This window comes from Dreissena polymorpha, chromosome 4 (assembly GCF_020536995.1).
Source record: "Dreissena polymorpha isolate Duluth1 chromosome 4, UMN_Dpol_1.0, whole genome shotgun sequence".
Classification (NCBI taxonomy): domain Eukaryota; kingdom Metazoa; phylum Mollusca; class Bivalvia; order Myida; family Dreissenidae; genus Dreissena; species Dreissena polymorpha.
In genome coordinates this window covers 100,951,424-100,977,578 of record NC_068358.1, presented here as the reverse complement: position 1 = coordinate 100,977,578, position 26,155 = coordinate 100,951,424, and the positions used below count along the sequence as shown (strand labels likewise).

Here is a 26,155-nt window from a genome sequence, read left to right as displayed (position 1 = left end):
TTTGAAAGTCGATAACAAACGGACACATGCTCATGACAAATACAGGCGCATTTAAAGCAGTTAAAACATTTCACGCTATTCCGTTTCTCATTAAATATTCTTGAATATTTTATTTGTTATGGCATGTTTGACCCAGGGGCGCCGCCAGGGTTGGTAGTGGGGTCATGCATTGTCATAAGAGATTTTCAGTATCAATTTGAAGTAAATCGGTGTAGACATGAAGAAGTTGAAGTTAATGTAAAATAACATTAAAAAATGAACGAAAATCTCTGACCCGGCCCCACCCTAACCCCCATAACTTTTGACCCAGGGGTCAAATCAAAATTCCAAATAGTGCACTGTCGCTAATATGCTCATGGCAACCATGTGTGTAAGTTTCAAGGTTCTAGTGTTAATTGTGTAGGAGGAGATAGTGGCCAGGACGGACAGACGGCGGAAATAACCACAAAATAGATTTCAAAATCTAAACGCGGACCCTTAGTTCAAGGTCACAGGGGTCAATAATTGTATGCGCATTGAAAGGTCTTGGCCAGATACACATGCGTACCAAATATGAAAGCAATATCTGAACGGACACAGACGTTATGAGCTTTTTTTGAATCGCGGTCGCAGATTTCGGAACCTGAACGCGGCTCCCAAGAAATTCATATGAAATTAAAACGAAATTTCGACGGCAAATCATATAAAATAGCAATGTTATAACGGCGGCAATTCATATGAAATTATAACGAAATTACGATGGCAGGCCAAATGAAATTGTAACGAAATTTCGACAGCAATTCATATGAAAATGTGACGAAATTACGACGGCAATTTACATGCACTTGTAACAAAATTACGACGGAACTCATAGAAAATTGTAACGAAATTACTACGGCAATTCATATGAAATTGTAACGAAATTACGTCGGCAATTCATATGAAATTGTAACGAAATTACGACGGCAATTCATATGACATTGTAACGAAGATATGAGTATATCATTTGAGTAAAAATTATCGTAACACTGATGCGTGTACGTGTGTTATTTTGTTTATTCCCAAACATATAAATACAAAAATGATATATAGTCTAATTCAAAAGGTTAAGGTAACATATTTAACAAAATGTCATGTTAAAAGTCACTCGTTTACAAATGTCTATAACAACCATTAGTACTCGTACCAAATGCTGTGTCAGAGAACATATTTTGCCCAAAATATAGTTCATAACTATAATTTGTAATAACATGTCTAACAGTTTTATGATTGCGCTAGTATTAACACAAGTCCCCCATTCCATTGTTAATAATAAATCATATAGTTTAAATGCATATTAAGAGATCATCATTAAACATATTTTCTATGGAAATGTGTACATAAAACTTATCACAGTACACATGTAAATATAACTTTTCATGTTTGAACTTTAATAAAAGAACTACGGACCTAACGACGGTTACAAAGAACCCCGAAACATATATATTCCAACCAAAGAACAGCATGTACACTAAAAAAACTTAAGCTGCGTCGCCCGGCCAAAAAACAAACAAAAAATATAGGTTTGAATATTCAAACACATCGACATATAGCAGGTCATAAAAAAAACGTTACCTAAACCTTACGTCACTGCTTAAAACAACATAAAAAGTCTTAGCTAGCAGTTCCTTGAAAATTACAGATGTGTTATAGGTTCAATCAAATATAACTTAGTCATTGATCTACGCCATTTCACTTGATGTATCTTCCATTGAAGGTATGCAATCGTGTCTACGTCGAACATGATCGTTTGCAGTGATCAGTGTTTGCATCATTGCCATCATCTGGTTTACCTTTGCGTCAATGGTTTCAACTCTGATGTGTGTTGCTTCAACCTTTTCCATTTTTTCAGTTAGTTTTGCGTCAATAGTTTCAACTAGAAGGGGTCCAAGTTCGTTAATCAATTCATTACAACGTTTAAACTCTTCTTTTGAGTCGATGCAATCTTTAATTCGTTCATTGTATTCTGTGCTTGATCGTACTAGTGGATTGTTTTCTGCCGATTTCCGCACCGCCATCTCATAATCTTTTAGAAGTTTTTCCAGACGCTTTATCCGATTCCTGGCGTCTTCTAAGTCAATGTCCTTTGCAAGAAGCGTATCATTCATTTGATTCATTTGGATTTTGGCTTGCTCTTTTTCTTCTATCGACGATTGCAGGTCAAGTTTAAGCTGCAGATTTTTCTTCGTAAGTTGACTTACTTGTCGTCTAGATGTTGCGTTGTCTTTGTGCCACTTAGCAATTGTTTCTTTTAACTCTCTCTTGGCGTTATTTAATTCAAGTTTCAGATTCCGTAACTTTCGGCTTTCATCGTCCGACCAATTGTTTCTTCCACTCAACTTTATATAACCGCTATCTCCTAACTGCAATAAAAACATAATTTGCAAGCATATAGCAGAATGTTTTTATCAGTTGAACGTTTCTTTAACTGGATTTCATAGTATTAGGTATTGCATGAATTTACTCTAATATAATATAATGTAAAATACGAATATAAAATAAGTAATTATTGAAAGATTTTTTTTAACTTTCCCAAGATCTAACATATTCATAGATGAATTATATGATTATAAAATAGGTACTTTCATCTATAAAATGGTATTGCAATTAAGCATATGCATATTCTTATCTGTTTAACATCGGTATTGTTAAGAATGTATTCGGATTTCATACTGTATCTCTAGTCAAATTATCTTTACAATCAAATATCAATAGTTCTTTGCAGTTGCGATTGTCTTAATTATTATATTCAATTTTTATATTTATTGTAAAACTGAATCTCAAGTGTAATATTATTATGTCCATGTGCAAGTAAACTGAAAATTATATCATTATATGAAATGTATGTATGCTAAATGAAACTAACGTTTTAATCTGTAATTATTCCACTCTCCGTCGTAGCGAATATGTTCTTATCGGTTATTTTAAAATCTAGAGATTTCTTTTACTAAAAAGACTCGGGAATTCCATAAATCGTGTTATTTGTTTCACAGAAGACAAACCTGAGTTTGAAAAATATTGCAAGTGCATGTTATTATCGATATATTAACATTTAATGCTTTTGTTGGTAGCTTTTTCTTTCTAACGCAATACTATTTGATGAAAAAAGATAACAGACCGAGATCATAAAAGCGTTAATAAGGATAAAGTCATCTTTTATCCTTTTTTATATTGCGTTGCTCAGTACAAGTGCAAAGATTCGCTTGCACTGAAACTCTCCTTAAGTCATACAAAAAGACCGACAGTAAAAACGCCATGGTCTGGACACTGATCCACAAATGTTAAGATAGGTAAAAAGATCTGTCATTCGCTATTCGTATTTTCTTATGATGCGCATTTATTTGACTTAAAAAATATAAATATGTATATGGCGTTACTTTATAACTGATTTCGATGAGAGTCGATATCATTACGGCAACGTAGTTATTCCGTCACACATATTTTTTCTTATATTTTTTCTCATATATAATAAACTATTGTTGTATAAACAACGTTTACAGTGTTCAATCGGCTTTTATATAATTATCTTATCATTAAAACTAGCCGCAGCATGACAAAAACATAAAGACCTCCGTGCATGCAACACATGCTGTAAGAAGGTAATATGAGATGTGTTCTTTACAATTTTATGTTTGCGATCACATTTGTATCAATATGTCAGCTCATGAAAAATTATTTCTCACGTGTTAGTTTTCTGTTAGAAATAAAAGAGCATGTATCTTAAATGTTTACTCGGAACCCAGATATTGAGGGTTCGGCGACCGGCTATAACCGGCCGTAACCTAATTAACACTTTATCTTTGTTTGCTGAACAATATCTGTGAAGTTTGTGTGTACAATTTCATACCTTAACACGGTTATAATATGTAACACTACAATACACTCTAAAAGAGGTGGTTTAATTGTAAAATGTGATATGAAGAATAGAAAATTATATTATTAAATTGAACACAATAAAACGGTGTTTTTAACTTTGTTGTGTTTTTTTTTTCACAAGATTTTTCCTTATTGACCCCATACATGATATTTGTAAACTGTGTAACCTAAATGTAGTTGAATCGGAATTCCACTTTGTACTTTGTTGTCCCTTGTATCAAGATTTAAGACGAAAATATAATATCCCAACTGCTTTTAATACAATGAATACATTTATTAACCTTATGTCCTCAAATCAAACAGGAGTTTTAAGACGCCTGGCAAAATGTGTATATTTTTCAATGAAACAACGTTCCCAAATCCTTGATTGTATTGCTTCTAAAGCTCTATAAATATGTTTGGTCAGAGGTATTCATGTAGTTGTTTCGTTTTTCGATATGTATTTGAACACGAATATTTTGATACCATGCACTTTAAATTTTACATGTTGTTTTGCTATGACCATCTCTTTGTAATACTGTATTTGTAAATGGCCAAAGGCATGGATTATGCCGATTTGCCTAATAAAGTATAGTATTTAAAAATATATATTTTAACAAAATTAAAAATCAGTTGAATCACTTAGCTGCTTCACGTTAACATATTTTTGAAGGCGCGTTAAGTTTGTATTTTTAATTCAGGGGAGGCAGCCATTACTATACTACTGGTTAGTTAAAAAAAACACAGTTATCTTCAAATAAAAAACCTATCAATTGACGCTAACTGCATCATAATAGACATTTGATGTTCTCGAGAATAAAAGATAGGAATGCAAACGCAGTATGTTTATTTTTGCCTTGGTATTCAAACTAATAGAGTATGATATCATACCACTACAAGCTGCCAAATCTAATTTTAATATCCCGTCAACAGGAAGTTGTTACGTCAGCCAATGAACAACGAATATTTCGCAACGTATTTCGTGAAATAAAATTAACCCATACAAAATCAATGTTCTTTATAGTAATAGCCAAAATTTATTCGCTAGATGTGGTATTGTTGAACGAGATATAAAATGCTCGTTTTTCCATTTTAATTTCTCGACGCCATATCTTTTCATACGACAAACGAACACTAACATGGTACATGGACATGTGTTAAATATTTGTATAAAGAGCATTGTGTATCTTGTTATATGTATGATACCAGACCACAATTAGCGTTGAAACTTTTGCTATTTTTAAATGTTGATTGTTTATGTGTTAACTTTATTTTTCGAAATATTGTACGAAATATTCGTTGATTTTGAGTGTTAATGCGCTTTTTAAGTAACGTTATTTTGAATAGTTTACGGGTATGTTATGTGGTATGTGAGTGGCAAAACTCGTCGTTATTTTATTGTAAGACTCTCCTAATATTTTACAAAACGATCTGGCATTATCTAGTTAACAACTCGTTATGGCATTATTGCTCCAACTTAGAGAATCTTTATGGAGAGTAGCGATTACAAATACTGAAACTTTAAGTTGTTTATTGACTTCGATCTGTTTCTTATTTATTTCCCGAGTGAGACGGGATGTGATGTCTTTTAGCAAAGTATCTTAGCCTTAGGAGTGTCGTCTTCTGTATCAAACTAAGTAATCATTTGAAGGGTCAAATTGTGCGGTTTCTGAATAGAAGATTTTTCAAGGTATTACATGTAAGTTAATATTTATCTATGAATACTAGGTGAACACACTTATTTGAGAACCTCTAGATAATATCCCATTCCCAAATATGACTGCCATGGGTTTCGATTTGTCAGAGATTTTGTTCAAGCTTTTCACCATATTAGTGTTTGTCAAATTGGTGATCCCAGGGGCGTGCCTATTTTTTTTACCACAGAGGCATAATTAAAACAAACTCTGTAGAGAACCTTTAGATGCTTCATACCAAATATGTAAGCATTGGAATTTTCGGGTTCATACAAGAAAGATCTTTAAACGTCTCTTATGAACGGATGCCCCACGGGCGAAGCATGTTTTTACCCCAGATGCTGATTTGAAAAAAAATGTACGTGACCAAAATACAATGCGACATACCAAATATGAAAGCCTTGTTTTTGTGATGTTTCAGGCAAGAATTGTTTTACACCTTTGTGGTTTCAGATGAGAAGATTTTTCACGTTTTAGTTGTTGGAACTCTTTTAGGGCCCCGTGACCTAATTGATCAACCGACCGGACAATTTGAACAGGTTACATAGAGGACTGCCCAATTTACATTCATGTGAAGTTTCGTCATATTGTGCCAAGCGGTTTCATAGTGGAAGTCACGTGACGAAAAAGATGGCGAAGTCCATGCCGAGCCAGATATTTTTCGCCATTTTACACCCTTTATCACTTTTAAGAGTTGTTTAAAAACGCTCATTTTCCAGCCAAATCAGCAAAAAAGTATTAAGCGATTAAGCGCTTATTTCGCATTAATACTCGCTCTATATCTCGACTTTAACGCTGCAAATTTTTCTTTGCGGGAGCTGTAATTGTATGTCCCGCTAACGATTTTCGTAGCGAGATAAATAGCAAATATTAATACAAAATAAGCGCTTATCACTTTTTGCTGATATGGCTGAAATGTGAGCGGAACTTAGATGTTTAATAAAAGTAAAAAAGGGGTATAAAACGGCGAAAAATACCTGTCTTGGCATGGACCTCGCCACATTGTTTGTCACGTTATTACCCCCTCTGGGTTAAAGAGGAGAATTCGTATAAAGGAAACGCTATGGAAGGACGCCAGCACTGACTGGCAGCCGGCCGACGGACATTATTATATCCCTATAGCTCACCGTGAGCTCGTTTATCGGCGATTCGCTATTGTCAATTCCATTCAGAGGACATGTTGCCTCTGAATAATTTACATAAATGCTGATTAAACAATTTGGAGATAAAGTAAATACGAAAATACAAAGGTTGACACAAGACATATTTTTCGCAAAAAACTTACCGGTAATTAAAATCTAATGCCATATGAGTGTGCGAAATATTTTATTTAAACTTTAACTCTGCCTAAGTGTATAGATCTCAAAGACACATTTCGCACTATCGGTTTCAGCGAGTGACGCCATTTTGAGGCCATTTTATTTTGAAAGCTGCTCGCTTCTTATCTAATATGTGCGTTAGGTCAGATTTAAAATGTGCATGTTTTTATTTATATCGTTTCCACGGCTAAGTGTATTCTTCTCACGCTTTATTAAGTCGTGTGAACTACATGATTAACTCTTGAGAACGACTTAGTTACAATGTATGGGAACGACCTCGCTAAGTCATTGGGACAACCTATCTAACACATGGGAAAGAGTTAGTAAGTCATGTGAACGAGATAATCTCTAGGTAACGGTGTATACACAAATAACAATACATGCTGTTTAACACATGTTCAAAATGGTTGACACAAGGGAACTCAACACAATCGATATAAATCGAATGTATTCTTGCATCTAGCTGATTTCAAACTGCGTGTTTTCTGATCTTTTGATAATATAATTACTACGAGTAAGATAAGTCGTTACCACTTCTTACTAACTACTTCCCATGGGTTACTAAATAGTTCCCAGGATTAACTAGCTCGTTCTAACGAGTATGCAATCTCATTCTTGCTACTTGTTAAGTCGTTATGTATTAAAGTGATATTATGGGCATTTTTCACTGTTGAATTGAGCTGAGAAGAATTAAAGAGTAACTCAAAAGAGTTAGTTAAAATGTGGTTACCAACTCATCTTGCTACCAGTTGTTTATAAAAAATATATATTATATTCGATATTTTACATGACTGGTGAGTCCTCTAAGCCGAAATGATCCGTAAAACAAAATAGTGTCTTTGTGTCGTATGAACGAATCTGCACTAAAACTTAATTAAGATACACATCGTTAATCGAATCATTTCTGTCGTCAGTTGTCAAAACGAAAGTACGGTTGATATTCAAATGCATTATTTTTCTCGTTCCGGGATATTGTTTTAGAATGTTGATGTTGCATTAACTAATATACGTGTATATGAAGTGAAAACACAAAAAATAAACAACGGTTGCGATAGACACATATAAACTGTTAGATACCCATAATATCACGTTAAGTATTGAGAACTAGTTAGTAAGTCTTTCGAAATGCCTAAATAAAAACCCGCAAATGTCCATTTCTGTAAACTTAATAAAGTCGAATCCTTATGATCAAGCTGCGAGTACAGCAATGGTATTGGTGCACACTGCTACATGAACATTCAATTAACGCCATTTTAAAATAAAATCTTTAGGTATCGAGGTAAGGTGTCTTTATATATATAAAAAGCCCGCCATCTAGGCAATAATTGTAGTAATAAATGATTATCGAATGACGTTTCCATTTTTATTAAAATTATGCTTTAATACTTCTTTCATTAATATGAATCAAAATGAGCCGTTTGAATGCAGCCTTAAATCTTACTAACCGACAGACAAACCGAAATGCCATGTCATTTCGTATTCTCGTTTTATGGATTATTTCTAGTTTTTGTGAAAAAAACGTATTAAATACTCGTTTACTAATTTTCGCGTATACATATTTGGATGTTTAAATATTAAAAGGCCTATCTAATTACATTCAGTGTATACTATATTCTGTTTTAATGGATCAATATTTATCAAATCAGTATTTTAATTTACAAGATAAAGTATTTTCAAAAAATCTCATTTTAATATACCGGAATAAATTACTTACATTAACGGATCCATTCCCTCCAGAAGCCATGTTTGATTTACAAATGTCATCTATTAAACATTAGTTGACTATTGAAATCGATTGAACAAATAATGACATCATGCTTAAGTTTAATGAATACATTTGGACTTCCTCAAAAACCATTTAATCGTTTACGAGGATTTTCTGCATGTACCAGATATGGGAATGTCTTTAAAATATTGTTGTACGTATTCAACTATGCATTAAAAGTGATCAAACTGTGTCGGCTGTATTTTTTTCAAAGATATATCAGTGAACAGGTAAGGTGTCTCTTTTATTATCAATAAATTAATTGAATGGCTATTCAGACCGTTTTGAGAAGTGATCAATTGATAGCGTTTAAAAACGATCGTATTTCAATTACTGTCATTTTACCTGCTTTATGACATAAAGGTAAGATAAGATAGATAAGATTTATTTTGAGTCGACAAGACATAAATAGACAACATAAGCCATTAAGGCTTTTGAACCGACCATATAAACATGTGTATAAATGTTACAAGTATAAAACAGCTACAATATGAAAGTAAAATATAGCAAAATTAAATTAAGGTAATAAATATGATTTGCATGTTGTAGTTTTCAAAACAATCATAGTATTACACTCTACTAGTTTTTATATAAATTAAAAATATTGTGTAGGAAGCCGCTGATCTGGATCTATACGTAGATCTAAAAAACTGCCATAAATATTTGCGAGCTTAAAAAACAAAACGAAAAACTAAGAAGAAACGAAACACAACATGTGGGACTGCTAAGAAAGTGGGTAAAAGCGAGGTATCAGATCGAATCAGATTCGAAGTGAAATGGTCAGCAGCTTCCTCACAATAAAAGGTTGCACGCACATATAAGCACATATAAAACTGACAAGCACAGCAAACAGAAGGTAGTTAAAGATTTAAGTTAAAACAGATTACATGACAAACAAAATAATAGTGAAATATGTTCATGGACTGGTATCAAACAAATAAAACTGACAAGCAAAGCAAGCTTTGGGTAGTACTAGAAACTAAAGCACATGTATACATATAGAAATCAGCATGGTAATGTTGACATGCAGTACAAAAGCACAAAAAAGTTTAAAAGCGCAAAAAGCACCAAACAATAGAACTAAGCAAGATAATGTTGACATGCAATACAAAAGCACAAAAAGTTTCAAAAGCGCAAAAAGCACCACAAGCACCACAAGCACAAAAAGCATGATAAGAAGAGCACAAAAAAACTACTTATTTTGCAGTATTGGCCCTGTCCCAGGAACAAGACAAACATTTACAAACATTTCCATTCCATGACTGAATAAGGTTTTTGAATTGGTTACAATTTATGTTGGCTCTAATTTAAAGGTCTAATTTATAAGTCGTTGCAATATTATTTAAGTCCATAATCCACCACTGACATTGTCGTTATAATTTCCTCATAGTTAACGATGTTTTTTATGTTTTCATAAAAATGGTGTTGTTAAAATGGAAAGAAACGTACTTAAAAATGTCATTTATTGACATAAAATAAAAATATTCAAACAGAAATGGAATTGATTAATGCTTACGTAATAAGAATTTAAAAAAAAAAATTGTGATACTCGATTATGATCAGTCTTATTTTTCTTATAATATTATTTATTGTACCTTTCAAATCGATGGGTTATTGCTAATAAACTAACGATATTTGGCATGCGTACACATTGATCGCCTTCATAAATCAACTAAACTGCGAGTGTAAGTATAAGGATTAGAATCTTTATCTGCAATTCGCGAGCTGTCGCGGACACTTCATAAACGAAAACCATTTGTAAAATCGCAATACGAGCACTTATGTCCGTGTTATTTATCGTCATTCGCCATATTTCATTTTTTATAAAAACATTTTTTGAACGTTTGTTTTGAGTATTTTTTTCATTTTATAAAAACGATTAAAAGTTATGAATTGTAAGTGTCAAAATACCTAAATGAGAATACGTACGCATACGCGTAAACAGATTGTGAAACATTCTCGTGTTGTTTGTATTTCCTAATGTATTGATTGTTATAAGAAACTTTAACTACAACCCACTTGTTTTGGTACATTAATTCCATTTAATGATTTTATTATTTTAAAAATTTTATAATTTGAGCGTCGCTCTGCGAAAATGGGGCCTAATGCATGTGCGTAAAGTGTCGTCAAAAATTAGTATGTGCAGTCCGCACAGACTATTCAGGGACGAAACTTTCCGCTTTTATGATATTTTCTGTCTAAAGAAAGTCCCTTCGAAGCAAAAATCTAGTTTATATGAAAATTGTCGTCCCTGATTAGCCTGTGCGGACTGCACATGCTAATCAGGGACGACACTTTACGCACGTGCATTAAAAAACCTTTTCACACAGCAAGGATCATTAAATTTAAAATCGTTAAATTTAACAATCTTGAGTAAAAGCTTGCCGAATGTATGAACTATTTTATATAAGATACTTCTTAGAGTTTAACTTGCATAGAGTTAAATCCACTTTTTCTTGCTTTTTCTCATACAAGATACAAGATACAAACTTTTATTTAAAGTCGGTTCATAGTAATAACAGTTCAACATTAGCTATGTATAGCTATTTACCGACACAACATTATTTATTTTGCGCAGATATATAGTTTCAATTTAAAAAATTTTTTTAACTATATATGACATCATACGCATAAACGCCTACAGCATTCAAGAAGAAATCGTTTCTAGTTTGTAGGAAATTATGTTGAACTATGTCAGCCATTTGCTAATTACCGAGTGACACTATATGGCAGTTATGAGAATTATTACCATAAGACACTTACCAGATAACGGCCCAACAACGACAAATATACCAACAAACTTCAAATGAAAATACGTTTCGTTTCAGTTTGTCCACTTGATGGTGATTTTTAAAAAATGCCAGGGAGAAAAAAATATAAGCGACAAGAAAACGACAACGTGACCCATTAATATATCGTTCTTATGCTTTTTGTGTTTTTCCCCTGATTTGTCGATCAGAAGCCAATTGTATAAATCTGGATAACTTTAGCCAATCCAAAAGATAACTTTATTCGGGTATAGATTACAGGCTGCTGCCAAATATCTTGGCTAAATCTTATCCAAAACTAACTAAACGCCTGTTCGGATATGTATATTGCTTATACAATCGCTAACCACAAAAAGATGTCCCAAAATTTTAGATACCGTAATCAAAAGTTAATGGCTAACTGTATACAAGTTATCCCGATTTATACAATTTGAAAGTCGATAACAAACGGACACAACCTCACGACAAATACAGGCGCATTTTAAACAGTTAAAACATTTGACGCTATTCCGTTTCTCATTAACTATTCTTGATTATTTTATTTGTTATGGCTGGAGTCCAAATAAAAATAGAAATGGGGGCAGAGGCCGACGCGTATCCCCACGCCGCATGTTTGACCCAGGTGCGTCCCATGGTTGGAAGTGGGGCCATGCATTGTTGAGATTGACCGTATTGTCATAAGAGATTTTCAGTATCAATTTGAAGTAAATCGGTGTAGAAATGAAGAAGTTGAAATTAATATAAAATAACCTATAAAAATGAGTGAAAATCTTTGACCCGGCCCCACCCTAACCCCAATAACTTTTGACCCAGGGATCAGATCAAAATTCTAAATAGTGCACTGCCGAACATATGCTCATAGCAACCATGTGTGTAAGTTTCAAGGTTCTAGTGCTAATTGTGTAGGAGGAGATAGTGGCCAGAACGAACGGACGGACAGATGGCGGAGAAAACCACATAATATATTTCAAAATCTAAACGCGGACCCTTAGTTCAAGGTCAAGGTCACAGGGTTCAATAATTGTATGCGCATTGAAAGGTCTTGGCCAGATACACATGCGTACCAAATATGAAAGCAATATCTAAAGGGACACAAACGTTATGAGCTTTTTTTTGAATCGCGGTCGCAGATTTCGGAACCTGAACGCGGACCCCAAGCAATTCACATGAAATTGAAACGAAATTTCGACGGCAAATCATATTAAATAGTAATGTTATAACGGCGGCAATTCATATGAAATTATACGAAATGACGATGGCAGGTCACATAAACTTGTAACGAAATTTCGACGGCAATTTATATGAACTTGTAACGAAATTACGACGGAACTCGTAGACAATTGTAACGAAATTACTACGGCAATTCATATGGAATTGTAACGAAATTACATCGGCAATTCATATTAAACTGTAACAAAATTACGACGGCAATTCATATAAAATAGATACGAAATTACGACGGCAATTCGTGTGACATTGTAACGAAGATACGAGTATATCATATTAGTAAAAATTATCGTAACACTGATGCGTGTACGTGTGTAATTTTGTTTATTCCCAGACATATAAATACAAAACTGATATATAGTTTTATTCAAAAGGTTAAGGTAAAATATATAACAAAATGTCATGTTAAAAGTCACTCGTTTACAAATGCCTATAACAACCATTGGTACTCGTACCACATGCTGTGTCAGAGTACATATTTTGCCAAAAATAAAGTTCATAATTATAATTTGTAATAACATGTGTAACAGTTTTATGATTGTACTTGTATTAACACAATCCCCCATTCCATTGTTAATAATAAATCATATAGTTTAAATGCATATTAAGAGATCATCATTAAAAATATTTTCTATGAAAATGTATACATAAAATGCATCACAGTACACATGTAAATATAACTTTTCATGTTTAAACTTTAATAAAACAACTACGGATCTAACGACGGTTAGAAAGAACACCAAAACATATATATTCCAACCAAAGAACAGCATGTACACTAAAAAAACTTAAGCCTAAATAAGCTGCGTCGCCCGGCCAAAAACAAACAAAAATATAGGTTTGAATATTCAAGCACATCGACATATAGCATGTCATTCAAAAAAGTTACGTAAACCTTACGTCACTGCTTAAAACAACATAAAGAGTCTTAGCAGTTGCATGAAAATAACAGATGTGTTATAGGTTCAATCAAATATAACTTAGTCATTGATCTACTCCATTTCACTTGATGTTTCTTCCATTGAAGGTATGCAATCGTGTCTACGTCGAACATAATCGTTTGGAGTGATCAGTGTTTGCATCATTGCCATCATCTGGTTTAGCTTTGCGTCAATGGTTTCAACTCTGATGTGTGTTGCTTCAACCTTCTCCATTTTTTCTTCAAACTTATCCATTTTTTCAGTTAGTTTTGCGTCAATAGTTTCAACTAGTATAGTTCCAAGTTTGTTAATCAATACATTGAAACGTTTTAACTCTTCTTTTGTGTCGATGCAATCTTTAATTCGTTCATTGTATTCTGTGCTTGAACGTACTAGTGGATTGTTTTCTGCCGATTTCCGCACCGCCATCTCATAATCTTTTAGAAGTTTTTCCAGACGCTTAATCCGATTCCTGGCGTCTTCCAAGTCAATGTCCTTTGCGAGAAGCGTATCATTCATTTGGATTTTGGCTTGCTCTTTTTCTTCTATCGACGATTGCAGGTCAAGTTTAAGCTGCAGATTTTTCTTCGTAAGTTGACTTACTTGTCGTCTAGATGTTGCGTTGTCTTTGTGCCACTTAGCAATTGTTTCTTTTAACTCTCTCTTGGCGTTATTTAATTCAAGTTTCAGATTCCGTAACTTTCGGCTTTCATCGTCCGACCAATTGTTTCTTCCACTCAACTTTATATAACCGCTATCCCCTAACTGCAATAAAAACATAATTTTCACGCATATAGCAGAATGTTTTTATCATTTGAACGTTTCTATCACTAGATTTGATGGTATTATGTATTTAATTAATTGACTTTTAGAAAAAAAAGCATATCAAATCAGTAAATATTAAACGATTTTTTAACTTTTCCAAGATCTAAGATATTCATAGATGAATTATGATATGTTTATAAAATAGGTCCTCTAATCTTTAAAATGGTATTGCAATAATGCATATGCATATTCTTATCTGTTTAACATCGGTATTGTTAAGAATGTATTCTGATTTCACACTGTATCTCTAGTCAAATTGTCTTTGCAATCATATCTCAATAGTTTTTTGCAGTTGCGATTGTCTTACATATTATATTCAATTATTATATTTATTGTAAAACTGAATCTCAAGTGTAATATTATCATGACCATGTGCAAGTAAACTGAAGATCTCGTTTATCTTTTCTATATTGCGTTGCTTAGCACGAGTGCAAAGATTCGCTTGCACTGAAACTCTCCTTAAGCCATACAAAAAGACCCACAGTAAAAACGCCATGGTCTGAACACTGGTCAAAAAATGTTAAGATAGGTAGAAAGATCTGTCATTCCTACTCGTATTTTCATATGATGCTCATTTATTTAATATATAAATAAATAAAATAAATAAATATATATATATGTATGTATGTAAGTAAATGGCGTTTCTTTATAACTGTGATTTTGATGAGAGTCGATATAATTACGGCAACGTTGTTATTATGTCACACATATATAAATTATTGTTGTCTATACAACGTACACAGTATTAATTCGGCTTTTATAGAACTATTCAATCATTAAAACTAGCCGCAGCATGACAAAACCATACAGACCTCTGTGTATGCAACAAATGCTGTAAGAAGGTAATGTGAGATGTGTTCCCTATTATTTTATGTTTGCGATCACATCTGTATCAATATGTAAGCTCATGAAGAATGATTACGCACGTGTTAGTTTTCTGTTAGAAATAAAAGAGCCTGTATCTTAAAATGTTTACCCGGAACCCAGATATTAAGGGTTCGGCGACCGGCTATAACCGGCCGTAACCTAGTTAACACTTTATCTTTGTTTGCTGACTTATATCTGTGAAGTTTATGTGTACAATTTCCTACCTTAAAACGGTTGTAATTAGTTTGTATTGTAATGGCTGTTTTTTTTGTCATAACAAACCAACAACAAGAAAATCATATGCAATGTGTTTGAAATGGATGTATCTTTAGCGTGTAATACGTCATTAGTATTGTCTTGGGTAGTTATCACATGTATCAGTGTACGTGTTACTTAGTAATTTCGCATTAGTATTTTACTGATATTACCAGCGTTGTCATTTCTTCACTTGTTACTCTATAAAAAAAATGTGATCATCTTGTTGAGTAACTTTTCAGTTTAGTCTATTAAAGATACGCATTGTATTGTGCTTTTGATATCGATTAAGTTGCCGATCGGGGTTGATGATTTTGTAGTAAGTGTTTTGTTTGTGTTTGGGATGCTAAAATATAAACATATATTTAATTTCTCGACAAAATCACACCAATCTACTTCTAGCTCTATGGAATATAGATATTGCATAATTTATGTAACATTACAATACAATCTAAAAAATGTGGTTTAATTGTAATATGTGATAAGAAGAATCGAAAATTATATTATTTCATTGAACACGATAAAACGGTGTTTTTAACTTTTTTTGTGATTTTTTTCACATGATTTTTCCTTACTGACCCAATACTTGATAGTGGCTTTACAAATATATACTTATGGCTTATATTATAATTTAACAAGACTATTGCCAAGCAATATATGTCCCCTACCGGCTCCACCATTGTCAGAAATTCTTCCATTGTCAGATTTTTTTTTAATTGTTGCCATAGCAACCAGAATTTTTGACGTAGGAACAAAATGAAATGACGTGCATAATATCCATATTGCCATCTATCCATGTTTCAAGTTTCATGAAAAAATATGAAGAACTTTTAAAGTTATCGCAGGATCCAGAAAACCACAATTTTCAGTAGTATTTCTAGTCTACTTGTTGCCATAGCAACCAGAATTGTTGACGTAGGAGCAAAATGAAATGACGTGCATAATGTCCATATTGCCATCTATCCATGTTTCAAGTTTCATGAAAAAATGTGAAGAGCTTTTAAAGTTATCGCAGGATCCAGAAAAGTGTGACAGACAGACAGACGCACAGAGCGCAAACCATAAGTCCCCTCCGGTGAAACCGGTAGGGGACAATTAGTACTCGAGTATAAATAGGCGAAATCTAAACTGGAATCAGAATACATTCTGAAATGGCTAGATGCCAGCATCCATTAACACAAATGTAACAGATTTTTTTATATTTTACATGATGAAAACGTGTATCTATCATCTTTTCTGCACCCAAAATTAGTTTTATTTTATTATAAGTATTTTCCAAATGTACCGTTATGTCTTTAAAAAAAATATTTTCACAAAATTCCAAACAAGTTGAATCACTTAGCTGCTTCACGTTAACGTATTTTGAAGGCGCGTTAAGTTTGTATTTTTAATTCAGGGGAGGCAGCCATTACTATACTACTGGTTAGTTATAAAAACACAGTTATCTTCAAATTAAAATAAATTTTAATATCCCGTCAACAGGAAGTTGTTACGTCAGCCAATGGTCAACGAATATTTCGCAACATATTTCGTGAAATAAAATTAACCCATACAAAAGAGTATACAAAATCTTTATAGCAATAGCCAAAATTTATACTCAAGATGTGGTATGGTAACAAAGATTGAACGAGATACAAAATGCTCGTTCTTCCATTTTAATTTCTCGCAGCCATATCTTTTCATTAAATATATTGTATAAAGAGCATTTTGTATCTTGTTAAATCAATGATACCAGACCACATCTAGCATTGAAATTTTGGCTTTTGCTATAAGAAATGTGGATTTTTTATGTGTTACCTTAATTTTTCGAAATATTGTACGAAATATTCGTTGATTTTGTGTGTTTATGGGCTTTTAAAGTAAAGTTCTTTTTAATAGTTTACTGGTATGGTATGTGGTATGTGAGTGGAAAGACTCGCCGTTATTTTATTCTAAGACTCTCCTAATATTTTACAAAACGATCTGGTATTATCTAGTTAACAATTCGTTACTGCTCAAACTTAGATATTCAATATGGAGAGTAGCGATAACAAATTCTGAAACTTTCAGTTGTTAAGTATCTTAGCCTTAGAAGTGTCGTCTTCTGTATCAAACTAAGCAATCATTTGAAGGGTCGTAATGTGCGGTTTCTGAATAGAAGATTTTTCAAGGTATTACACGTAAGTTAATGTTAATCTATGAATACTAGGTGAACAAACTTATTTGAGAACCTCTGAATAATATCCCATTCCCAAATATGACAGCAATGGGTTTCGATTTGTCAGAGATTTTGTTCAACCTTTTCACCATATTAGTGTTTGTCAAATCGGTGATCCCCGGGGCGTGCCTATTTTTTACCACAGAGGCATAATTAAAAAAAAATTCTGTAGATAACCTCTTGATGCTTCATACCAAATATGTAAGCTTTGGGATTGTCGGGTTCATACAAGAAAGATCTGTAAACGTCTCTAATGAACGGATGCCCCATGGGCGAAGCATGTTTTTTACCCCAGAGGCTGATTTGAAAACAATTGTACATGACCAAAATACAATGCGACATACCAAATATGAAAGCCTTGTTTTTTGAGGTTTCAGGCAAGAATTGACATGACGCCTTATCTATGATCGCTCCGACCACTAGAATTGATCCACCAATCAGCGATCGATTAATCGGGCGCACTCGTAAGCAACGACATGTCCGCCATTTTCTAGACAAGCTACATGTTTAGGTTCACTTTTATTCCAACGAGTTTCTTTTGTTTTCCTCTTTAAAAAACTATTAAAAATGGTTAAACGGTGTCAATGGGGATTATGTTACTCGGACAATCGATATCCTGACAGATTAGTTGGTGACATTGAAGATAAGTTAGATGAATTAAATTTATACCATTTCCAACGCGGCAATGCGGTCTTGACAAGAGCGAGTGGGAGCTTCAAGAATTACCGAGATCCCCTTTGTAGAACATTAATTTATTTCACAAACTTGAAATGTCATATAAGCAATAACTAAGCATTATTAAGTATGTATTATGTCACGTGTGCATGTAAAATAATTGAGAATTTTGGTACCCAATTCGTGTAACTTTACGAAATCCCCGTTAAAAATCGCGTTTCTGTGTGTGTCAGAAACAAGTGAAAACCATTTTGTTGTTATTTTAATAAAGACGTATCGATAAATGCTATTGTAAACGAGTTATTATTACTGATATTAGTTAATCAATAAATGCGGTAACTTCGGGGAAGTCGGTACCTGCGCGAGCGTCTGATATTGGTAGCCTTATTAATTTATAATAGCCTGACCGTATTCCATTTCGTACAACGCTAATTTTATATCAGACAATGTCCAAACTTACTGTGTTGTTTTTGCGCTTTAAATTATAGTAATTGATAAATGTCCCATAAGCAATGTTTAATATGATTAATATCACTTTTATACGCAATAACATGTGGGATTGAGGTACCCAGCCGGCGTCAGAAAGCGCGTAAAACTTCACCGAATTCCCAGTTATAAAGCGCAATTTCGTGTCAAATACACGGGTAGGGGGGAATGTTTCGGTAATAATTTTGTTAATAACACGGGTAAATACCGGTGAAGTGTTAATTTATTGCAAATACCACCATTACACGTAATAACGGGTTCGATTTCGGTAAGCGCGCAAGCGTTTGAGAGCGTGTTTAATGTACCGATTTACCCGTTATAAATAGCTGATGTTCTCTTTAATCGTATATTTTTTGCATTTGCAGAATAACTAAATGGCATCAACCCCTTTACAAGTGTAATATGGTGTTCAACAAGTCCATAAAATCATCCGGAATATCGCGTAAATCTATATGCAGTCTATAGGCAAAGAAGCCATTTTGGTGTTAGCTTGTCTAGGTTTTCTTCCCGCTGAGCCACGTGATTAAGTGGGCGGAGCGATCACTGATAAGGCGTCATGTCAATTGTTTTATACCTCTGTTTCCTATGGTTTCAGATGAGAAGATTTTTCACGTTATGATTGTTGGCACCCCTTTAGGGCCCCGTGACCTAATTAATCAACCGACCGGAACGATTTGAACAGGTTACATAGAAGACTGCCCTATTAACATTCATGTGAAGTTTTGTCAAATTCTGCCAAACGGTTTCATAATAGTAGTCACGTGACAAACAAGATGGCGAAGTCCATGCCGAGCCAGATATTTTTCGCTTTTTTAACACTTTATTACTTGTAAGAGTTGTTTTAAAACACTCATTTTCCAGCCAAATCAGAATAAAAAATTATTAAGCGATTAAGCGCTTACTCGCTCTATATCTCGACGTTATCGCTGCAAATTTTTCTTTGCGGGAGCTGTAAATGTATGTCCCGCTAAGGAATTTCGCAGCGAATAAAGAGCAAGTATTAATACAAAATGAGCGCTTATCACTTTTTGCTGATATGGCTGAAATGTGAACGGCACTTACATTTTAAATAAAAGTAAAAAACGGGTATAAAACGGCGAAAAATACCTGTCTTTGCATGGACCTCGCCATCTTGTTTGTCACGTGATTACCCCCTCTGGGTTAAAGAGAAGAATTCGTATAAAGAAAATGCTATTGGAAGGACGCCATCACGGACTGGCAGACGGCCGACGGACATTATAATATCCCAATAGCTCACCGTGAGCATGTTGATCGGCGATTCGCTATTGTCAATTCCATTCAGAGGACATGTATTACTCTGAATAATTTACATATATGCTGATGAAACAACTTGAAGATAAAGTAAATACGAAAATACAAAGATTGACACAAGGCATATTTTTCGCAAAAAAAGCACTTACCGGTAGTTAAATTCTAAAGCCATATGAGTGTGCGAAATGTTTCATTTTAACTAGAACTCTGCCTTAGTTTATAGATCTAAAGACCTATTTCGCATTATCGGTCCCAGCGAGTGACGCCATTTTGAGGCCATTTTATTTTGATAGCTGCTCGCTTCTTATCTAATATGTTGGTTACGTTAGCTTATATATAAAATGTGTATGTTTTTATTTATATCGTTTCCACGACTAAGTGTATCCTTCTCACGATATATTATGTCGTGTGAGCTAGTTAATTAACTCGTGGGAACGAGTGATGAGAGTGATGCGAATTACTAAATAAATTTTATGGGAACTGTCTCGCTAAGTCAATGGGACAACCTACCTAACACATGGGAAAGAGCTAGTAAGTCATGTAAACGAGATAATCTCTAGGTAACGGTGTATACAAAACATAATAATACATGCTGTTTAACACATGTTCAAAATGGTTGACACAAGGGAACCCAACATAATCGCATAATCGATATATATCGATATATATCGAATGTATTCTTGCATCTAGCTGATTTCAAACTGCGTGTTTTCTGATCGATTGATAATATCGTTACCACGAGTAAGATATAGAGGATATTTTTTCATGTCAGTGTCAGATCGCTTGTTATTTCACGAGTGATCATAGAAAATATATTTTCACGAGTGGTAATATTATTTTTCTATGATCACGAGTGAAAAATACAAACGATCTTACACTGACATGAACCCATTTCTGTTTCTGTTATGCCCATTTTTCAAGAAAATGTTTAACAGCTGTTTCCCGAAAAGTTACCCTTTCTACCCGTAGCGTGCCTCAATACAGTTCAAAACACAAAATGACGTCATTAGAATGACGAAATGACGTCATTATACCAGCGGAATTCTCAAGTTTAACTATATTACAATGTAAATAAACGGTGAAAAAGCATAAAATAAAGATAAAATATGTTGTATTCGATGGAATGTCGATTTTAATTAACCCGTGATCATAGAAAATATAATATATAATTATTTATGATAATCTAAAAATAGAAATAGGAGTTACGAAAATGTATTCTTTTTACCGTTGAAAATAACAATTTGTTTATTTTCACTGTTGTCATTTCACTGCAGAAATGTCAAATTTTATCATTAGCTATAAAGGAAAAGTCGTTCCCAATACTTACTAACTACTTCCCACGAGTTACTAAATAGTTCCCACGATTAACTAGCTCCTTCTAACGAGTATGTAATCGCATTCTTGCTGCTGTTTAAGTTAAGTCGTTTTGTATTAAGTATTAGAAACGATTTAGTAAGTCACTCGAAATGCTAGCAAATGTCTATTTCTGTTACCGTAATAAAGTGAAACTGGTCAAATCCTTGTGATCAAGCTGCGAGTACAGCAATAGTATAGGTGCACACACTGGTACATGTACATTCTATTTACGCCATTTTAAAATAGGATATTAAAGTATCGAGATAATGTGTCTTTAAAAAAAGTCCATCATTTAGGCAATAATTGTAGTAATAAATGATTATCGAATGGCGCATACATTGATATTCAAAACCTTTGCATACTTCTTTCATTAATATGAATCAAAATGAACCGTTTTTAATGCAACCTTAATTCATACCAACCGACAGACAAACCGAAATGCCATGTCAGTTCGTATTCTCGTTTTATTGGATATTTCTCCTTTTCTTGAGAAAAAACGTATTCAATACTCCTTTACTAATTTTCGCGTTAACATATTTGTCAGTTTAATTATAAACGGGTCTCTCTAAGAGACCGTACTGAGTGTATACTATTTTATGTTTTAAATAATCAATATTTATCAAATCAGTATTTTAATTAACCAGATAATGATTTTTTTAAATCGCGTCTTAATTTACCGGAAAAAATACTTACATTAACGGATCCATTCCCCCCAGAAGCCATGTTTGATTAACAGATGTAAGCTATTAAACACTGTGTTAACTATTGAAATCAATTGAACAATGACATCATGCTTAAGTTTGATAAATATATTTGGAATTCCACAAAAATATTTAATGGTTTAAGAGAATTTCCTGCATGTAACAAACACGGGATTGTCTTTAAAAGATTGTATACGTATTTAACTGAGCTTTAAAGTGATCAAATTGTATGGGCTGTATTATTTTCAAAGATATATCAGTAAATAGTTAACGTATCTCTATTATTATCAATAAGTTCAATAGAATGTCATTTTAGACCGTTTTGAGAAGTGATCAATAGCGTTTAAAAACGCTTCTATGGATGTCATTTGATCTCTTTTATAATATAAAGGTTTAATTTATCAGTCGTTGCATTATTATTTCTAGTCCAAAATCCACTATTGACATTGTCGTTATTATTTCCTCAGTGTGTACAATCGCAATAAGAATGTTTTTGTCGATATTATTAATCACCGATTGCAAGATGTCTATTCATTGTAGAAACAGTTTCAAAAACTTCGTGTTTGTTTGGGTATTTTATCATTTACAAAAAAATGATTCAACGTTCTAAAATTAGATCAAATTTATGTATTGTAAGTGTTGACGTAACTAGAGTGGAATACTTAAGCGTATTTTTAACAGATGCATGAAATACAATTTAACTACTAACAACTAGTTTCGATACTATAACTTAATTTAATTATTTTATTATTTATTACTTATTAAGTTAAATGTTATTTATCTCAACAATTGTAATTTATCAACTTGCCGAATGTATGAGTATCTAGACACATTTGATGAAACTTAATGAGTCATTCAATTGCTATTCAGTCGTTCAGATGTATGAAGAGTACAATAATGTTGCAATGACGACCGGATATAAACCTTTTTCAGCTTGTCAACCATTACTATAAAATATGGATATTTTTGTCATGACAATCGTAATTGCCTACACTTATAAGCATCTTACTCCGACCTACAAGTAGACAACAGCTTGCTTCGATATTGTGAATTGATCATACACAGAGAAACATAGGTGTTGTACGACAAACATCTTTTCGTAGGAAATTGTAACCCAATTGTGAAAATGCTCATTGAACAGTCACAGAGCGTAAACAAACATTTATAAAATATGGCATCTCACGCACGTGCGAAGAAACACGTATTTTACGTATATCTTCCGGCATTAATCACATTTCTAAATGGCCCTGTTACTTATTTTGTTTTCCCTATTCTTCATTTCTTGCAATCAATATAAGCATTTTGTTTTAGTGTTTCTTCGTTTGTGATCGGCAAGGGGAGTAGCTTTTCTATTTAGTATATTTATAACACGCATTGCCATATGCCTCTCGTATTGATTCGTGGACTATAATATGTTGTATTATGCTTAGTGTTTGGGTTGTTAAAATGACAAAACACATAAATATTAACTCGATGAAATCACATCATCTTCAAATTATATGGATTTTTTAATGTTAAACTAGAGTTCAATATAACAACAGATGAAAGATGTGGTTTAATTGTTTTATGTGAAATGCAGTCTTTGTTTTTTGTTTGTATTCCCTACTACATTTACTCGATAAAAGCTTAACAAAGAGTATACATTAAAAAAGAAAGGGTAAAGGTATGGGCTTATAGTCTTATTATGATACTAGACTCATCTTCAACCGACTTTCACATTTATCAGCCCCCTATCATAAGAACCGATAACCTGTTGCCCTTGCGACTCATATGGCTCCGGCTTACGTAATGGAGATATGGGGCGGTAAAAAATAATTAAAACAAGACTATTGTCAAGCAATATATGTCCCCTACCGGCTCCACCATTGTCAGAAATTCCACCATTGTCGGATTTTTTATTTGTTGCCATAGCAACCAGAATTGTTGACGTAGGAACAAAATGAAATGACGTGCATAATGTCCATATTGCCATCTATCCATGTTTCAAGTTTCATGAAAAAATATGAAGAACTTTTAAAGTTATCGCAGGATCCAGAAAAAAAGACACCATTTTCAGCAGTATTTCTAGTCTATTTGTTGCCATAGCAACCAGAATTTTTGACGTAGGAACAAAATGAAATGACATGCATAATGTCCATATTGCCATCTATCCATTTTTCAAGTTTCATGAAAAATATGAAGAACTTTTAAAGTTATCGTAGGATCCAGAAAAGAGTGACAGACAGACTCACAGACAGACAGACAGACAGACAGACAGACAGACAGACAGACAGGCACACAGAGCGCAAACCATAAATCCCCTCCGGTGAAACCGGTAGGGGACACTAATTATTTAAGCATTTAAGCAAAGTATTATTAATAAACAAGACCTTTCATTCACTACGAAAATTGACCAAACATCATCATAGTAAATTTATCATCAGCAACAGCATTGCAAACTCAAACAATCAGGTTTATCAGAACTGCCGGTCTTCATGTAGATAATGTTCATGGCAAAATCAATCAAGGCACAACAGTAATTGTTTAAGACCAATATATCTGAAGATAATACATTGTTATCTTCAAAATATTAGTTTAAAGGCACGACTTGTATTTTCTTTTTATATCAATTAATGTTTAATAACTCATTGTCGTCTACATTCAATTTATTTGACACATTCATCTCCAGAATATAATTTGTTTGGCTTGACAAGCCTTTAAGATCTTGTCCGGCCTGAATCTACGAACTTTTCGTTCCCAGATGTATTGTTTGTATAAGATCAATCTATTTGCTGTTTATCAGATGTTTTGACAGTCATTTGGTGGTCGCTTGTCCTCAAGTGATATTTGGGGCGAATTACTGGATGTCAAGATTCTCTTGTTTTCAATAGTAATTGTCGATTTATATCGGTATATATTGTCACGACTCTGACTTTTGTGAAAATAAAATACATTCGGTGGCGGTAGCGAATCGTGTTATTTTAAAAATAAATTTCTTTGTTTATTATTTCTTCCAGTTAAGGAGTGAAGAATAAACACATTATGTAAACTTTGTCAAATATATCATTTATTATTTTCATCATATCACACATTTATGAACATAATACATTCATGTCGATGATAACATTACGTGAGAAAAGTTAAAGTTATAAGTTAATAATTATGTTAAAATTCTGCAAGTTCCTCTGTTATATTCTGCAAGTTTTTCTGTTATATGTGTATGTTATTTCTTTTTCTTATGAGGTTGTTAATTACAAACCATCAACTTTCAAAGCTTTTGTCTTTCTTTTATTCTCATATTTTTGCGTTACCACCTACCGACCCAACCGTTCTGGTTAGAGTGATTCAAACTCAGAAATTCTGTTAGGCCTACCGCAGAATTCTGCTAAATATAAGAATGTCATAACGTGAACAGCAGAAGACTGACAGAATCACCAATAACTTTGGATTGTTCAATGAAAAATATAACATTTTACTATGTATTAATGTATTAACAATATTATATATAATACTACATAAATTACCTGCATATTTGCTATTTTTAATGCAAATAGTACTTTAAAAAAATAAAAATTAATACAGTATAAACAAAGTTGACAACAAATTGTTCACGTAATAGTGACGTCATTCTCGGCTACAACGCCACCTAGGGTTAAATAACACTAAGTGAACATGTGTAAAATAACTTTAGAAAAGTCTGGATTTAAATTCAAACAATCGCGTATCCGGTAATCAAGGTAAATTTTCAAGTCTGTTATCATTAGAGTCTCATACAATACTATAGCTAAACCGCATAACAGCGTGCTAAAAACAATTAAATTAAGACTAAAATCACAAAAGATACAATGCACAAAGATAAATAATTTGTCTTTTTTGTACAAGAAGTAACCAAAATAAAACATGTCGCCAGGAGGGCCCTTGCTTCACTTTGTAGGATTGGGGCCGGGGCCCTTAGAGGAGGGAATTTCGCGTCGTT

General features: G+C 33.3%; 2 protein-coding genes across 3 annotated transcripts; both read right to left on the bottom strand.

Annotated features, from left to right (window-relative positions):
- Positions 1-1,017: 1,017 nt before the first annotated feature.
- LOC127880007 (uncharacterized) lies at positions 1,018-8,770 on the bottom strand. The gene is made up of 2 exons (XM_052427201.1): positions 8,601-8,770; positions 1,018-2,381 (listed from the first exon to the last, which is right to left on the bottom strand). Exons 1-2 carry the CDS (start codon positions 8,628-8,630, stop codon positions 1,701-1,703), a joined length of 711 nt encoding a protein of 236 aa, XP_052283161.1. The 5' UTR covers positions 8,631-8,770; the 3' UTR covers positions 1,018-1,700.
- Positions 8,771-13,033: 4,263 nt separating this feature from the next.
- LOC127880006 (uncharacterized) lies at positions 13,034-25,803 on the bottom strand. 2 transcript variants are annotated; one of them, XM_052427200.1, is made up of 2 exons: positions 25,704-25,803; positions 13,034-14,331 (listed from the first exon to the last, which is right to left on the bottom strand). In XM_052427200.1, the coding sequence occupies exons 1-2, from the start codon at positions 25,707-25,709 to the stop codon at positions 13,639-13,641; spliced, it is 699 nt and encodes a 232-aa protein (XP_052283160.1). In that variant the 5' UTR covers positions 25,710-25,803; the 3' UTR covers positions 13,034-13,638. The 2 variants fall into 2 exon arrangements, with proteins under 2 accessions (XP_052283160.1, XP_052283159.1); XM_052427199.1 differs by lacking the exon at positions 25,704-25,803 and adding an exon at positions 22,193-22,347.
- Positions 25,804-26,155: the final 352 nt, after the last annotated feature.